The following is a 17856-nucleotide window of genomic DNA, read 5'->3' as shown; positions in this document are numbered from 1 at the left end:
TCACAACAAATAGCTACTCCATTTATTCAACAGATATTTACGGAGTGCCTTCTGTGTGCCAGGCTACTGTTAAAAGAGTGCCTTCTGTGTGCCAGGTATGTTTTGCGTACTCTTTTTAATGTTCTTAACTCTTCAGCATAGATATTACTAGTTCCATTTTGCAGACAAGAAAACAGTGGCTTTTAGAGGTTAAAACTGACCAGAGTCACCCAGCTAGTGGATAGCAGACCTAGAATTCAGATTCAGTCTCTCGGATTCTAAGGCCCATGTTTGTTCGACTCTACCATCCGAAAAATACCTCCCTTGCAGTATGGTCTGCTGTTCCTCTCTATAAGGTGTTGTGGACCAGGACAGAGATGCCTTCTACCTCTTCTGCCTCCTTGGGTTTTGATTGTTTGTTTGGCGGCACCCATGGCATGCAAAACTTGCCAGGCCAGGGATCGAACCTGCACCACCGAAGTGACAACCGCAGGATCCTTAACTTGCTGAGCCACCAGGGAGCTTCATCTGCCCTCCTGGTTTTGAGGCCTCAGGTAAAGCTTTCATCCCCCTGCTGGCTCCCTACTACCCTCTGCCCTCTCTGCTGGCAGTTCCTCCAGCTCTGGCTGGGTTTCTGAAGCCATGTCCCACAGAGGACCTCCCATCTTTGAGAAGTAGTCTCGTCTGTTGTTTGAAGAGAAAGGGTATCCAAGGAAGGCTCCCAGTCTGGCCTTTAACCAGAGGAGCCACGAAGAAACAGACCAGCCTTCCATGGCCCCGAGCTTCGTGGGGGAAGTCTGCACTTCCCTCCCTCTCCTTAGCAGGTCCCATCCTAGAGCAGGTGGGGTGGCCACCATGGCTACTGGTTCAGTTATCCTGAAGGAGGGCTCTCCCTTTTTGAGAAAAGCTCAGTGGTGCCCGTCTTGCACTACAGCCTCCCTGTAATGAAGAGGTCCTGTTCTAGTCTCCATTCTTTCCAACCCCTAGTGACTCACTCCTGTGATGTCCCTTTCTCCCAGCATCCAGAAGGGAGAGAAGCCCTATATCTCCATAGCTCTTCTGCCCAGCTTTCTCTCCTGTTCCGGTCTTGTGGTGAGTCCTGAACCAGAGCTCTGCCCGAACTCTACCTCCCCATCCCATAGTCAAATGTGCATATATCCTTTAATGAAGGCACATCTGTACAATTGGCAGCCCTGGGGGTTGGGGGAAGTTTGTGAATCTTAGAATTCAAATTCTGGATCACAATTTTTTGGGAGACATCTGAGTTTGGGCTCTGCCCAAACCTGCTCTACACCAGCTCCATCGTGTGGGAGTCGTGGGTTCCAGAGCCAGGGCCATGCTCCAAAGTCACATACATGTGGCCAGGAGGCAAGAGGAAAACTTGAGTTTGGAGTCTTTTACCCTTGCCTTTTCATATCTCACAGGGGTCTTCTTTCCATAAGCACAGAATGTTCCCAAGCCTTTCCAGAATTCTTCTGATCAGTCTCCACCTCTTCTAGTCCCACTCATGCCGTTCCCAGCCAGCTTTATCACTCCCCACTATAAGAAGTTAGCCTACCCGCTCTTAAGCATCTACCCAGTGCCTCAGCCTCCCACTCAGCTCTGAGGCCAGGAAGCTCCCACCATCAGGGGCAGCCCACCCCCCTGTCCCCTACATGGCCAGCAACCAGCCCTGAGTCTAGGGTCAGTCTTTGGCCTTAGCCCTCTGTATATACTGGTCCAAACCCTTACTCTCCAAGTGTGATGTGGGAGCAAGCAGCATGGGCATCACCTGGAGCTTGTTAGAAATGCACATTCCCAGGCCCACCCCAGACCTCCCAAGTTAGACTGCATTACCCTGCACTGTCATGTATGAGAAGCACTTCTCTAAACAATCTGATCTGCCAGGAAGACACTTTCATGTCTCCTGAATGGAGGGAATGGAGAGTAGAGCAAGCGCCAGTGAGGAAGCCTGGCCCTCACACGGTGGAGCCACAGTGTAGGCCTCACAGCGCCAGCGGAGAAATGCCGGGTTTGGTCTGGACACGCCCTAGAGAACCCAGAGAGGCTGGTGAGGCCCAGGGCTCTCAGCAGAGAGGAGGGGAGCCTCAGGCCCACGTGGAGCAGGGGAACTTGGGGACAAAGGGCACATGATGAGAAAGAGAGGGGTGTGTGCCTTCATGAGCAGAGGTGGGATGGTTCACTTTGGGCTCCTACCACCATCCCAGGTCCTGTGGGCACCTATAGCCAAGAACAGCTCCTGTTGTGCAGCCTGGATCTGCCGGATGACTGGGTTTCCTCCCTCCCTCTGCTGGCAGAGTTGCCATCGCCCACCAGCTGCCTTGCTGGTAGTGGGTGCTCAGGAAATGTTTGTTGAATCAAGAGGAAGCCACAGCTTGTGCGGAGTCTGGATAATTCACCAGACGTGGGCCTCAGGGGAGGGGCAGGAACGGAGACTAAGTGGGAAAGACAAGTCCTGATGTCGTACTTAACTGGAGTTGCTGTTGCTCTGCCTCTCAGTCCCTGCCTGAGACCTTGCTCTGGCATGATGCAGTGTAGGGAGGGGGTGGGTAGAGAAAGTTGGAGATGGTGGGAAATGGCCTTAGCGGGCAGGGCCCCGGCCCCCATTCAGGGTGTCTGACCTGGGTGTGGGGGAGGAGGACCCTGCTATGGGGGAAAGCAAGCTGTCCCTCCCCCTCTCCACCCCATTTCAGAGGCTTTCTGGAGGCCCTTCCCTGTGCAGAGGAGACCTGAACTCTTCTCTTCTGTCCCCAGCTCCAGCCCCAACGGCTGTGGCCTCCCTCTTCCAGAAAGACAGGAGGCTGCCAGCTGATTGTGAGATCCTGGGTTGGCTGTTCTGTGAGTACGGGACTCTGAGTCACCTGGGAACAAGACAGGGGCATAGGGAAGGGCCCAGGCCAGGGGGTGACCATGCCAGCTGCTGAGGCTGCCTACATTTGAGGACCCAGGAGCGGGCAGCTGGAGAGGGAGGCCAGGCCCTGGGGAGCCAGGCGAGCCAGATGCTGAGGGCTTCCAGGCCTTGTCCTCTCACCATGGTGGGGGAGCTTGTGGCTGGGGCAGCAGTAAGCGCAGGACAGGGCTTGGCAGCCTCAGAGACCAGGAGTGACATGGGGATATACAGGGGCACTACCTGTAGGCGAGAACACACATGTGCACAGGGAGGTGCCTGGGGGTGTGGTGGGCAGCTTGCCCTCATGGTGTCACTCCACTGGAGAGTTTGCCAAACTGCTGAGCCAGGCTGTCGCAGCCACCAGCCACCACACACCCATTGCATGAAGGCTCTTGACAATACCTTCCCTCCTCTCCCCAGCCTGGCCCCATACTCCCAGGAGCTTTTGCTCAGTATCTCCCTGCAGGCCCAGGACCCCCTGTCCTGCTCCTCACACCTCCTGTGCCCCTCGCCCTTTGGCTGCCTCCTCTAGGGGGCCTGCTTCGAGGTACCAGGCCCTGCTGGGCCCTGGCTTTGCCAGACTTGCCTTCTCTGGGCTCCAGGGGCCCTGCTGCTTTGGGGGGCCCAGAGCAAGTCTGGGCTTCTGGCTCAGCCTGGGGCTGGTTCCACCCTAGAGACTGCTCAGAACCATCCGGCCAGGACACAGAGCTCTCCTGGGCCCCAGGCCTTGGACTGAGCCCACACATGCTCTCCCGGGGCCCAGGGCTGTTGGCGCCTCCTAGAGAGAGGTCCAGGGGAACCAAGTCAGTATTCTGTGGAGGGCCAGATGCCGCAGGACTGGCTGGACTGGCTGGCAAACCTCCTAACTCCCCTTTTGGCCCCTCTGGCGATACTGATGCTGGGGCTGGGCTGGTTGCTGGGTCACTGGTGGGTCTGCCCAGCTCTATCCTGCTCTGAATCTGTGCGTGTTGCTTCTCGCTCGGAGTCTTTCTGGTGTCTGAGGTTCCCTGAAACAAGAGGTTGGCTCTGCTGGCTGATGAATTCAGGGCTCATGTCCCTAGCCCACCCCGTCCTATGCCCAAGTACCCACCTCCTGGCTCTCCAGCTCCTCCTTGCCTTCCTTCATTTCCCACCTGCAGAAACACAGCACATGGCAGACCCTACTCCTCCCCACCCCACTTCATGTCTCACGTGGTCGGCAGCCCACATTCCCCCATGAGAAGCAAGAACCCAAGAGTCTTGGAGGAAACTCAGAGCCAGAAGGAGGCTCCAGAATGCTTCCCTTCCAGCCCGACCTTGGTCCCCAAATCCAACCATCCCCCCTGAGCACTGCCCCCTCACCCCCGATCTCCGGCTGCTGTTTATGGCCAAGCCTGCAGCACCTTGAGTTCTGTGGGGATTCCAGGCATGTCCTGGCCTGTGCTGCCTGGGAAAGGCTGCCTGACTTCCCAGGGGAAGGTAACTGCTGTAATTACCACCAGCCTCCCTGGGCACAAGGCTCTTGCTGCTGCTGCCTTTGCTGATGGCCTCTCCCTACATCTCATTAATCTGCCACCAGGCAGCAGTCAGCCAAGAGGCAGAGGCCCTAGGGGCTGGCGCAGGCACCTGGGCCAGTGCCGGTCCTGAACACCCCCCTCCCCCAGGGCAAGGGTGATCCAGGAAATCTAGGAGCCCAGATGCCGCCCTTGACTTTGCTCCCTGCCACATGTTACCTGCGGGCCCTGCCAGTCAGCCTCTCTGTCCCCCGAGCTTTGCTGCGTGTGGCCAGTGCCACCAATGGTCTGTTGTGTGGCCCACCCCGAGTAGTACAGCCTGCAAGAGATGGTCCAGGAATCAAGAGAGAATAGGTCCAGGAGTTCCCGTCGTGGCACAGTGGTTAACGAATCCGACTAGGAACCATGAGGTTTCGGTCCCTGCCCTTGCTCAGGGGGTTAACGATCCGGCGTTGCCGTGAGCTGTGGTGTAGTTTGCAGATGCGGCTTGGATCCCGCGTTGCCGTGGCTCTGGCGTAGGCTAGTGGCTACAGCTCTGATTCAACCCCTAGCCTGGGAACCTCCCTATGCCACGGGAGCAGCCCAAGAAATAGCAAAAAGACAAAAAAAAAAAAAAAAAAGAATAGGTCCACAGCAGCCCAGCTTCTAAACCAGCTCATGGTCCCTGCTCTTCCTTCTCTCCCAACTCACCTTTGCCATCTGGGGTCAACAGTGGGGGCTGTAACTTTTGGTGGCTCCTGGGACCTAAGTGAGGAAAGGAAATGGGGAAAGGATGGGGTCACAAAAGATCTTAAGCAGGAACATCAGTTTTTCAGGACCAGGAAGCTGTTGGTCCTTTTCGGTCCTTCTCAGTCCCCAAAAGAGCCCTGGCCTAGGGGTCAGGGGAACTGGGTCCCTGTGCTGGCTTTGCCACTCCTGGCTAGGTGATGGGCAGAGCCTCTCCAGCCCCAGCCTGCTCGTATATAAAATGAGGGACCAGCAATTCAGAGCTCTGTTCTGTTCCTATAACAGGCCAAGAACAGCTGCCACCCATGAGGGACCAACACCTCAAAGGGACGCCAGGGCTGACTTCCTCATGCGCCTTCTCCCCAGACTTTCGGTGGTTGGAACCCAGGGCAGGGGCTTAGAGGATAGGAAGAGAAGTCACGGTGCCCTCCTCCCACAGCAAGGGAGAGGAGGGAAGATGTTCGTCTGTGCTTCCTTCCAGGTCTGAAAATAAGCGATAAACCAAGAGACAAAGAAAAGAGAAGAAGAGGGGGTGGGGTGGGGGACAGCGTGGAATCCAAGATGGATGGGGGTGAAGTGGGTGTTGGCTCACCCCTTGTGCTGCCTGCCCTGGCCAGGCCCTCTTCCCGGGGCTTGCTGGAGTCCTGTAGCCTGCAGAGCAGAGAGAAACAGTCAGGAAGCACCCAGGCTGCAGAGCTGCCAGTGGGCGGCCGCCTGCCCCAACCATAGCCCCTGAGCTGAGGACAGCAGGGAGAGGGTGGGCCCAAGAAGGATGGGAAAGCCAGTGCCCACAAAAAGCCCTGAGCCCAGGGCCCAACCAGAGGACCAGGCTGATCCTCACCACCCTGGTCCCAGCAGCCCTCCAAGAGGCACCCATGGGCAGCCCAACCCCCAGCCCCACAAGCATGTCAGCCCAACAGGCCGCCCAGCCCAACAGGCCGCCCAGCCCTGCCACCCACGTGGACGTGGACTTGGCCTTGTCCAGGTCCCACGGGCGGCGCCAGTCACCCTCTGCATCTCTGTGCCGTGCAAGGCGGGCCAGGTCGATCTGCTCCCTCTCCTGCTTCCACTGGGCATAGTCCCAGCCTGCTTCAGGGGACCCCCCTGCTGGCTGCTGGGGAGCTGGGCCTGAGACCAGGCCTGGACTCCGGGGCTCCCGAGCACCCTGCAAGGAGAAGACAGTCAGCACCATAGGGTTGAAGTGGAAAGCACCCCGGGCTTGGCATGGAGATCCAGAGTGTCTACTAACCTGCTCCTCTCCCAAGGTTTTGACGTCCCCACCCAAAAATCAGATCTCTTCCAGCTGTCTGCCATGGGGACAGTTTCCACCCATCCATTAGCTGTGCCTTTTGGGCAAGTTACTTAACCTTCCTGTCTATCATTTTCTCATTCATAAATAGGGATAATAATTGCACCTACCCACGAGGTTGTCACAGGGGCGTGTGGTCAAGCCCAGGGCAAAGAGGCGTCCATCAGCCCTGAGCAAGAGCCAGGACTAGGGGCTGCTGCCACCTAGAGGTCACACCTGGCACATGGCCAGACTCTTACACCCTCCTGACCCACCTCCAGACCCCCATCAGCTTGTGACCAGGGGTCCAGGGAGCCTAAGGGGCTGGGTCACATCTCTGACTTAAACTGTCTCTCACTGCAAGTCCTACCCAATGTGGAGACTGGCCAGAGAAAGGAAGAAGCAGTGGGAATTCTTGCAGGTGCTGAGTGGGCCATGTCCCCACAGACGGGGACATATGTGATTCAGCTTCTATGTCACCCCCAAATGGGGACCACCACATACATGTCCCCATTCCCTCTTGAAGAGGTACCTTCCGTGTAGAATCTGAGCTGATGGCCATCTGCACAGAGGGGCTCGGGCCCAAGCCCCCTCCAGGTGACCCTTCTGCCCCCTGGTTCCTTGCTCTGGTGGGCTTCTCACTTACGATCCGCTTGGCCTAGAGGGAAGTGAGAAAGGTGGCGTGGCAGAGCCCGGGAAGAAGAGGCTGCCCGCCTGATGCCTGGGCATCCCTCACCCACCTTGCTCACCTCAGCTTTGTTTTCCATGGTTACAGCCAGCTCCACCCGCTCCCCCAAGCAGAAGGTACCAATGTAAGCCTCTGCCTCCTCATCCTCAAGCATTTCATTGGCTGCTCCAGGTCCAAGGGTGCTCCTGGCCCAGTTCCGGCTGACCACCCGCTTCCCCTGTAAAAGGAGGTGCTGGGCCATTAGGCCACATGGGCGGCACTGGGCAGAAGCTGAGGGCTGGGTCCTTTGAGTGGTTCCCCAGGCTGGGTTCCAGCCCCAGCCCTCCCTGGAATGCCCACAGAGGAGCTGACTCCGCGAGGCGTTCACATACCAGCGGCATTAGGTTATCCAGGCCTTGGGCCACCCAGGGGCCCAAGACGCCACAGTGGCCCATCATCTCTGAGCTGGGAAATCCAAAGCACTCAGACAATGAGGCTCTGTCCCTCAGACGCTCCTCCTTGCATTCAGCCCCAACTTCTCTGTGCCCCCAGGGCTTGGGGTTTGGGAGCGGCCTGTGCTTGGGGGCACAGATGCAGAGCTCTGGGGCTGGAAAAGGGCATGAGGAGGCTTCCGTTTGGTCACCTTTCAGGGGTGCCTCTTTGGGGATAGGGGCCAGCAGTGGCCTGGGCTGCATGAGGTTGAGAGCTGGTAGGTTTACCCCAGAACATGAATGGGGAAGCAGAGGAGCAGGGGCAGCTGGGCCTCCCCCTCCTAGCCAGCACCCGACCACCCCCCACCTCCCAGCTCTGGAGTGGGGCTTACTCCAGGAACCTGGCTGATGGTGACAGTGAGGCCGTCAGGACGGAGGAGCTCCGGCGTGGTCACCGCTATGCCCCCCTGCTCCGCCTGCCGACGGTCTTCCTGTATCTCCTGCAGGAGGGCCTGGGGTCAGCACAGGCCATACCCGCCCCAGATGCACAGAGACAGAGACACTGACAGGCCTATACAGAGAAACACCGGTGAGACACCAGGGGCAGAGGCACCCCATCATGGGGTCCCCAAGACCCTCTCAGAGCCTCTGAGATGGAACACACCCACCCTACTCCTGTCCCCAGGCCCAGAGCCTGCAGGGAGAGATCACCATGCAGGGGTCTGTAGGTCAGATCTCGAAGGCCAACTCAGTCAGTCCTCCCGGCCCGTCACAGCCCACTCACCTGGTACCTGCGCAGTAAGGCCTGGTTCTTCTTGCGAAGGGCTACTATCCTCCGGTCCAGCTCTGCATCCTTCTCCTCCTGCCTGCTCATTGGGGACTCAACCCCATGAGGCCCCTGCTGAGGGCAGGGGGCCCAAGCTCCTGACTCCTGGGCCCAGGCCTTCCCAGGTCCTCAGCTTTCACATACCCACCCAACCATGCTCTTACCACTCAAAGAAGAGACCCCAGACCCAGAGCTAGGGTCCCATGGAAGGCCCCAAGCCCCCACCCCGCTAGACCTGCCTGCCCATCTCTCTGCCTCCTCCGGGGCTCAGGTTAGGGCCTCATATCCAGGCCTGCAGCTCCCAGCACTGGCTGCCCCTCCCCCAGGCTCTCCAGGGAGCGCCACTGCTGAGCAGAGCCTGGAATGGGAGTTATAAATGGCTCTGGCAGGGGAACCTGCCGTGACTGGGAAGTTGCCAGGGGATTCAGGAGGTCGGGGGGAGCTGTTTGGCTCCCAGGCCCAGAACCGCAGTGAAGAGAAAGGCCCCTACTCCGTCCTGGGCTCCCAGGCCCTGCACCCCACTCCCCAGGCCTGTGCCCAGCTTGTGGGAAAGAAGCGCTCCCACAGGCCCAACCTCTCTAGGCTGCGAGCTGCTGGCAGTCGGGGCAGGAAGGAGCCGGCTCCATGGGCAGGCCCAACCCGGGAGGCACCCTGGGCACAGGGTGCCTCGGCATTGAGATCCCTGGGTCCCTCTCTTCTGGCTGCTGAAATTCCGTTGTGGCCAATGCCCCTGCCCAGCTCCCCCACCCGCCCCGGCACAGCCCTCTTCCTCCCAGGCCCAGCTGTCCCCAGCTGCCCCAGAGTGTGGCCGCCTGATGTCCCAACCCCAAGAAGCCCCCCGCCAAAGGCAAGGTGCCACTCACAGCCGAGTGCATGGCCACAGAGGGCACCGAGAGAATTCCAGAACAGTCTTGGGGGAGCCAGAGCGGGAGGGAAGCCGGAGCCACAGAGCCGGGCCTCTGCCGGTCTCTCCCTGCCGGCTTTGCAGCTCAGCACACGAGATCATGTTGTGATTACAAAAGACTCCTCTGGGCTTCCAGCCAGGAACTCCGCGGCCACTGCCCCCACCCATCCACTCTCAGAGGGCGAGGACCCAGGGCACCAGCAGCCAGCTGGCCCTGCCCGGCACCTCCCTGCCCCAGCGTCCCCAGACAGACTGGTAGGGGTTTCTCCCTGGCAGGCTGAGCCCCCATAGAGGGCCTGGCTGCCCCAGGCCCTGTGACCCAGTAACACCCCTGCCTGGTCCGGCTTGCATACAGAGGGGCAGCCTAGGAGGCCTCTGTCCCTCCCATTAGTACATAAAGACCTACAGCCCAGCCCACTGCACTCCCTGGTATGAGGGACCACCCCCACCCCCCACCCTCAAAATGAGCCTCACCTCACTCTCCTCATCTGCGCTGATTTAAGTAATTCAAAGGGATCAAGAAGCTCACTTTCCCTAAGCCACCAAGTACTACTGCATACCTAAAATAACACTATTAGTCATGCATTCCTTTAGGTGGAACATAGCCTGTATTTTATTTTGATTTTTTTTTTCTTTGTAGGGCCTCACCTGCAGCCTATGGAAGTTCCCAAGCCAGGGGTCAAATTGGAGGTACAGGTGCCGGCCTACACCATAGCCACAGCAATAGGGGATCTGAGCTACATCTGTGATCTACGCCAGAATTTGCAGCAACGCCGGATCTTTAATCTAATGAGTAAGGCCAGGGATCAAATGCACATCCTCAAGGACACTATGTCAGGTTCTTAACCCATGGAGCCACAACAGGAACTCCTGGCCTGTATGTTAAAGTACAGCTGCTCCCCTTGCTATGGGGAAATTCCTGCAGGGCCTGTGCCACCACAGCTCAGGCTCCTGACTCTGGGCCCTTCCTGGCCATGCTCTCCAGGGATAGTCCTTTCAGCCTCTCGGATCCTGAGAAAGGATGCAGCTTTTCTTGGGAAAATTTCTCCCCACATCTTCCCAGTACACCTGAGGCTGCTGTCTCTGCTCAAGGGAGCAGCTTGTCTGGTGATCCCAACCCTTAGATCCCAACCCTTGGTATCGGGAGCACCTGGTTCAATAGTAATATGTCCTCTGGAGTTCCCACTGTGGTTCAGCGGAAACAAACCCAACTAGTATCCATGAGGATGCAGGTTCGATCCCTGGTCTCACTCAGTGGGTTAAGGATTCGGCATTGCTGTGGCTGTGGTGTAGACCAGCAGCTGTAGCTCTGATTTGACCCCTAGCCTGGGAACTTCCATATGCCCTAAATGGGGCCCTAAAAAAAAGAAAAAAGGGCAGAAAAAAAATTAATACAAACAAAATAGTAACATGAAGAGTTCCCATCCTGGCTCAGCAGAAATGAATCCGACTAGGAACCATGAGGTTGCGGGTCCGAACCCTGGCCTCACTCAGTGGGTTAAGGATCCGGTGTTGCTGTGAGCTGTGGTGTAGGTCACAGATGCAGCTCGGATCTGGCATTGCTGTGGCTCTGGTGTAGGCCAGCAGCTACAGATCTGATTCGACCCCTAGCCTGGAAACTTGCATATGCTGCAAGTGTGGCCCTAAAAAAAAAAAAAAAAATAGTAGCAGGTCCCCCACCTCCAGGCTCTGAATTGGGGGCAGGTGGGCAGCTGTCCTAGCAATCCCCCTTATCCCTGATTGACCAGTTCTGTTTCCCTAATCCCATACACGCCTCGTCCTCTTCTGCCCCCAGAGCAGAAAGTCATGCTGTCCTCTGTCTCCTCTCCAGACCAGCCCAAGGAGCCAGAGGTCCAACCTCTGCTCCCCTTGTACTATGCCTTCCTGTCTGTCCTCCCCTCCCCACAACTCTTAGCCTTTTTCAGGCCAGGCCTTGGGGTAGCACCTCTGACCCCACAGCCAATCTCGCCCCCCCACCCCCAGAGTTCCCATCCTGCTTGCAAATGCCACTGCACTCTCTCTTCCTTTCATGCCGGATGTTCCCACTGAGTCAGATTCCTCTAACGTTCCCAGCAACAGTGACGCACCCAGGCTACACACACACACACACACACACACACACACACACACACACACACACTCCTTCTCTCACCCTCTCCACATGCTGCCTACTGAGTTCCAGCCTAGCTTCTGAAGGCCAAGGGTAGGGCCTTGGTGGGTGGCACTGGGGTCTCCCATCACCATGGTTGGAGCTGGAAGTCCCGCAGAGCACCAGAGGGGGAGAAGCAGCTGAGACCTAATGTTCTCCGTAGTCTTTAGAACCCAGCTCCCCAGACCAGATCTGGGTGTCGGGGGTATTGTAGACAGAGGAGGCTGCAGGGGTGATGCAGGTCTGCCTGTCCCCCTCACTCCTGCTCCCGGCCCGGGTTGGGTCAGGACAGCAGCAGGGAGCAGGGAGGGTAACCTAGCTCTTCTTGAAGAGTCTACAGAGAAAGCCTCCTTGAACCTAGTGGCAAAGGCCTCCCCACTGGGCATGCTGAAGGCCCACGTGACCAAGATGAACCAATAGGGCCCCACGGTTGCCGACCATGCACTTCCCAAGTGTTACTCCTAACATGGCGCGATTCAGAGCCGGCCGCACATTCTACTATTTTCTCGAGTCTGTGGTGTGCCTATCTGCTCCCCATTGGACAGAAGCTCTCCGAGGGCAGGAATGGGGTGCCCAGGGCCTCTACATCCCCAGGGCCTGTTATGGGGCCCTTGCAAACTATGGAACCTTCCTCGTGCCTGCGGAATAAATACACAGGTGAGTAATCCATGCTGTCCTCCGACGGCTGTGCATAGGCTGTGGCTGCCTTTCCCTCCATCCAGAACGCACAGAGAGGCGGTGGGTGTAAAGTCCCTAAGAGGGAAATTTCTTTCCCAGTCTGGAAAGTTTTCCAGACTGTTGGGCTGGTGTGACCAGCATGTTGTTCCCCGGGTGAGACCCTGACTCTGTTACTCTGTCACCACTAGAGGGCAGCAGAGTTATAAGATCTAGCTGCGAGGCTCTCTCCCCCTCTCCCTTCTGCTCCCCAGCTCCTCTCCCGCAATTCTCCATACCCCCCACCTACCAAATTCACCAGACTAGAGAAGCTAAGCATTGTAGAAGCTTTACTTTATTGAAAAAAAAAAAGGAATATGACCAGTATCAATGAGGACGCAGGTTCCCCATCTCTGGCCGCACTCAGTAGGTTAAATGATACAGCGTTGCCCTGAACTGTGGTGTGTGTTGCAGATCCCGCATTGCTGTAACTGTGGTGTAGGCTGGCTGCTGTAGCTCCGATTGGACCCCTAACCTGGGAACTTAAATATGCCGCAGGTGTTCCCCTGCCCAGGCTACACAACCTCTCCTTAGTGGCACAGGTGAGACTAACAGCCAGGCACCTGTCTGCCTGTCCTGTGCCCTTTCCCTGGCTGTGTCAACAACAGTTTCTATGGACCCTTCATTCTGTGCCCTCCTTCTTTCCACCCCGACCTCCGGGTCATATCTGCCCCCTGGCTGGTCCCCCACCTCAGGAGGCCTGCCAGCTGGCCCATAGACCCAGCCCTGAGGACATGATGGCCACAAGTCTGGGGATTCCCACTGAGGAAAGAAGGGGAGGGAGGCCTGCAGGGAGGAAAGACCCTCTGGAGTATACACTGAGACTGGGAGCATAGACCCAGGCAGAGGCTCTGCCCATGGGGCCTGCACTGCTCAGACCTCCTTCCCTGTACCTGGACGATGGCTGATCTACAAAATATGACTGCTCTGCCCTTGCCCTTCACCTCAACCTTGTCATAAGATGGGATAGAGTGGGATGCTGGATTCCAAATGAATTTCCCCCCTCACTGGCTGTGTGACTTTAGGCAAGTCCCTTATCTCTCTGGTCCTCATCTGTAAAATGAGGTGTGCCTATTTCACCGAGTCACTGGCAGATGAAATGAAAAAACACAGTAACAGCTGTATCTGGAACAACATGTGATGGAGAATAAAGCTCAAAATAATTTCTTCTTGCCTCAGGTACCTGTGATGGCCACCTTCTGGATGTTACCCCCCTGCCCCAGCCTCCTTTGAGGGACCCCAGAGGCCACCTCCCAACAGCCCACTGGGGCCTGAACACATTGAAGAACTCTGGGATATGGAGATCATTTGTGACCTGATGGCGGAGATCACCTTAGCATCGTCACTGTGTGCAGTATATCCTTCCAGGCCAGGCCCCTGCCCCACCCTCTCCAGGGAGTCCTCCCTGCTACTCCTCTCCCCCACACCCCATCCCCTCTGCAATCCTAGACTCTGGCTGCCATCTGTCTCCAGCTAGAGGTCACCGGTGCCACCTGCCAGCTCTGGGTGAGTGGATACATGCTGAGGAAGAGGGTGAGCAAGTCTGGATCCCATGAGAACCTGGCTACTAGGCAGGTGGCCCTTCAAACAGGAAGGGGCCAGAGGGTGACTTAAACACAGTGTTCCTTTCCCACAAACCCATATCACCCCCACGCCCCACTGGAGCCACTTCCCAGCTCGAGAAACTACTGTCCAGGGTTTCTGCTGTGGCACAATGGGATTGGCAGCACCTCTGGAGCACTGGAGGCAAGTTCAATCCCTGGCCCTGCATTGCCACAGTTGTGGCATGGATCATAGCCGTGGCTCACATCTGATCCCTGGCTGGGAACTTCATATGCCATGGGACAGCCAAAAAGGAAATTACTGTCCTGATTCCTATTGATTCAAAGTTCAGTGCAGGCCTCTTGGGTCAGGCTAGGCGTGGCCCTGAGTGTAGAGGACTGCGTACATGAGGGAAGAGCTCCAAGTAACAGGGCCGTTCTGGGCCCTACCACTCTCAAGAACACGCATGCCAGAGCAGGGCAGGGCCAAGGCCTTTTGAAACATCAGGGGGCAAAGGGTGAACCCTGGTGTGGGACTGGAGCCCGGGGCTACTTCACCTGACCCCAATCAATGTCAATGTCAACAGAAAGTGAAGACCAAGGCACCTGAGGCCACATTAGCCTGAGGTTAGGGCAGCCTAGGACTCAGATCACCTGAGGAGTTTTCTAGGCCATAAGCATGGGTGGTGGGGGTTAAGCAAGACTCAGCATGGGGATGGCAGCCCGAGTATTGCAGGAATGCAGCCTGAGAGGCTATGGTGGCTTCTTACCAGGTAAGAGAATGTGAGGTCAGGGGAGGTCACTGAGGGGGCAGAGGAGTCCAGAGGGGCTCACTGAAGCTTTTACAGCAGGGGCCGGAGGAGGCCCTGCAATGGTTTAGGAAGCCGGGGAGAAGGCTGGATCCAGATCCTGGAGGGAGGGGTCTGCACCAGCCCCAGGGGTGGGGGTGTCCAGGGAAGAGTAAGCAGGAGGACTTTGGGGAGCCTCAGAGCATCAGCATGGGGAAGTAGGGTTTCAAGTGGGGAAGGGGCTGCCAAGACAGCACTGAGGCTCAGGCCTGAGCCCTTGTGCATGTAGGGAGCAGGCCAGGCTTGCCGGCATGTGCTCCTTTCTCTGGGCAGGCAGAGAGGCTGGCAGGCCGGCTGGGAACAGACACACTGTGCCCACCTTGAAGCTTCATCACCTGGGCCTCTCCCAGGAGGGAGGTGTGGGCAGGGTAGGGAGAGGGAGAAGGTCTGGCACAGTTTTGAGGGGTGAGAACAGAAGCCCAACAGGAGGCTGAGGGGATTGGAGAGGGCTGGCTGGGTCCTGCTGAGAAGAGGAAAGGGCCTTTGGAATGGCAGGGGCTGGCGTGCCCCCTCTCAGGCTGGTGTCACTGGGCTTAGAGGCTTCAAGGTAGGAGAAGGCAACCAGGGTGAGAGAGAGCTGGCTGAAGTGCCTGAGTCACCACAGTCACCACAGGGAAGAAGAAGCCACGGGGGAGGGGAGGGGGTGACCAACTGTCCAGTTTGCCTGGAAGTGACCCCATCTCAGTGCTGAAAGTCCTGTGTCCAGAACTCCCCTCAGTCCTAGGCAGACCTGAATGTTCGGTCACTTTATGGGGAAAGAGGCTGTGGCCAGATGCTAGGGCAGGGAGGGAACCTCTCAGGAGTCTGTCCGTGAAATACTCTGAGAGACGCCAAAGGCCGAAGGTGGAACTGTATCTGGCAGAGAGATCCCAGTGTGAGCAAAGGAAAGAATGATGAGGCCAGGAAGACAAATAGGTCATCAGTGCTGATACTGATAATCATAATGACACCTTGCACTCACAGCTCACGCTGCCAAAGCCTTCACACACCTGATGTCAGTTGATCTCAGCAAGTGTTGAAATGTGTGAATTAGCCAGTGCTGGTGTTATTCGCTTCTCTTCAGGGTCAGTGATCTGCCCAGGAGTCTCCGAGTTGGGGTGGGGGCCTCCCACTGCACCTGCCCCAGCCCTGCAGCACTCCCTCCAGCCCCAGCCAGGGCCAGCCACCTCTGCCCTCCTGCCACCAGAAACCTGTTCACCCAAATCCTGCAAAGGCGCCTGGCTGTCCTGCTTCCCTCCCCACCCCACAGGACAGCCCAGGAGCAGGGGCCTTGCTGGCTCCGCTAACAGGGATTAGGGGGTCACAGAGAGGGCTGCCATCCTGCCTTTTGACCTTCACCATCAGTCTACACCCTCCCTGAGACCGCCCCCACCCCAGCCTCTACCGCTCCCGGAGATGCCCTCAGCCTCTCCTCTCCCTGAGCCCAGACATGTCGTTTCTTGCTTCCAGAGTACCTTTCCAGCAGGGGAAGGCCACCATTCTCCACGAGGCAAAAAATCCAAGCCCTTTGTGAGCACTTAACTTTCTGTAAGGCATGGTGCCAGACCACACATGATCGAGGCTCTCTACAGCATCTTAGGATTGTGTAGCCAGACGCCCATGAACTTCATACTCTGCTGTAAATTAACCCCAGTGTGCTGCGGTGGGCATCCTCCTCACCTCCCAAAGGCCTCCACCCCACCCAGACCCTCATATTCTCCTCACTTCTCTGTCCACCCCGTCAAGATGGGTCTACCTCCTACCACCTGCCTGCCATGACCTGGACCCCGATCCCAGACCCTGTCTCCTGAGATGGTGAGAACCAAGGTCCTGAACCTCCAGATCGCAGAGCATTAGCCCCCACCGCCCTCAGCCCTGGAGCTCCCCCTTCCCTCCCTCCAGGGGTGGGGGTCCATGAAGACACAGCCCTCTCCTTTCAGCTTCCTGCCAAAGGCTGGGGCTGGGGTGAGGAGGGCATGTCATCAGTGACCCCAAACGGGAAGAGGAAGATGCCTGGAAGAGAAATGCTGAGCGCTGGTGAGGGCAGGGCGTGGTGACTGCCGGTTGTGCCATTTAGCAACAAGGACTGGGAAGTGCTCCCACTCAGGCACGGTACCTTTGTAAACCTCCCCTGCTCCTTGCCCTGGCTCCCCAAAGGCTCACAGAAAATATGTGCCTGTTGGATTAATAACTCCCCACTTACTTGTAAACCAAATCCTTTGCCCACAATGTTACCAAAGCAGGATGCAATTTCTTAGAACAGCATTCCTGAAAAGAGAGAAAACATAAGGTGAAGAAGAGGCCCCAGGCTCTAGATTCACAAGGCCCAATTGGGACTGACTAGACACTGGCTGGGTGGCCTCCGAAGGCCTGGCTTTATTAGAAATCTATAAAAGAGAGGAAGAAAACACCTATCTCCAAGAGCTGATGTGAGATAATAGATTATTTTTTGATTCAGTGAATTTCTTTATAGTTGTACAGCCATCAACACAACCTAATTTTAGAATATTTCCAACCCAAACCCCCAGTCTATCCCTCCCACCCCAACCTGTGTCCTTTGGTAACCATAAGTTTTTCAAAGTCTGTAAGTCTGTTTCTGTTCTGCAAATAAGTTCATTTTGTCCTTTTTTTAGGTGTTAGCACTTGATTTTTATGTCTCACTGTCTAACTTCACTTACCATGAAAATTTCTAAGTCCATCCGTTTTTGCTGCAAATGCCATTATTGCTTTCCTTTTAACGGTTGAGTAATATTCCATTGTGTATATGTACCACATCTTCTTTATCCACTCCTCTGTCATGGACATTTAGGTTGCTTCCATGTCTTGGCTGATAAGTGATATTTTATTTTATTTATTATTATTATTATTATTATTTTGTCCTTTTGCTATTTCTTGGGCCGCTCCCGCTGCATAGGGAGGTTCCCAGGCTAGGGGTTTAATCAGAGCTGTAGCCACAGGCCTACGCCAGAGCCACAGCAACGCAGGATCCGAGCCGCATCTGCAACCTACACCACAGCTCACGGCAACGCCGGATCGTTAACCCACTGAGCAAGGGCAGGGACCGAACCCACAACCTCATGGTTCCTAGTCGGATTCATTAACCACTGCGCCACGACGGGAACTCTCTGATAATTGATATTTTAAAAGAACCTGAGGAATTCCCTCATGGGGTGAGCGGGTTAAAGATCCAGCGTTATCACTGCTGTGTGGCATGGGCTTAATCCCTAGCCTGGAATCTTCCATGTGCTGCAGACTTGGTCAAAAAGAAAAAAAAATAAAAGAACTGAACACATAGCAATACTTTCCTTTCCTCCCCACCCCATGGACATAAGAGAGAATCACTATTTTCATCTTATCCATTTTCCCAGTTGTTTTTTTCTTTTTTCTTTTTCTTTCTTTCTTTTTTTTTTCTTTTTTCTTT

The 17856-nt window shown here is 56.3% G+C and overlaps 1 protein-coding gene across 1 annotated transcript; it reads right to left on the bottom strand.

The window, feature by feature from the left end:
• CCDC9B (coiled-coil domain containing 9B) lies at nt 1-9306 on the bottom strand. The gene is given in 12 exon segments (XM_047766715.1): nt 1-3876; nt 3960-4002; nt 4582-4681; nt 5053-5106; nt 5681-5739; nt 6054-6253; nt 6909-7034; nt 7126-7281; nt 7867-7974; nt 8259-8372; nt 9164-9249; nt 9252-9306. Coding segments are annotated over 12 exon segments (1659 nt in total). The 3' UTR covers nt 1-3318.
• Between the last annotated feature and the right edge of the window lie 8550 nt (nt 9307-17856).

This window comes from Phacochoerus africanus, chromosome 2, assembly GCF_016906955.1.
Source record: "Phacochoerus africanus isolate WHEZ1 chromosome 2, ROS_Pafr_v1, whole genome shotgun sequence".
NCBI classification, from domain to species: domain Eukaryota; kingdom Metazoa; phylum Chordata; class Mammalia; order Artiodactyla; family Suidae; genus Phacochoerus; species Phacochoerus africanus.
The sequence above is the reverse complement of the archived record's forward strand: the minus strand, read 5'-3'. Positions and strand labels throughout refer to the sequence as shown.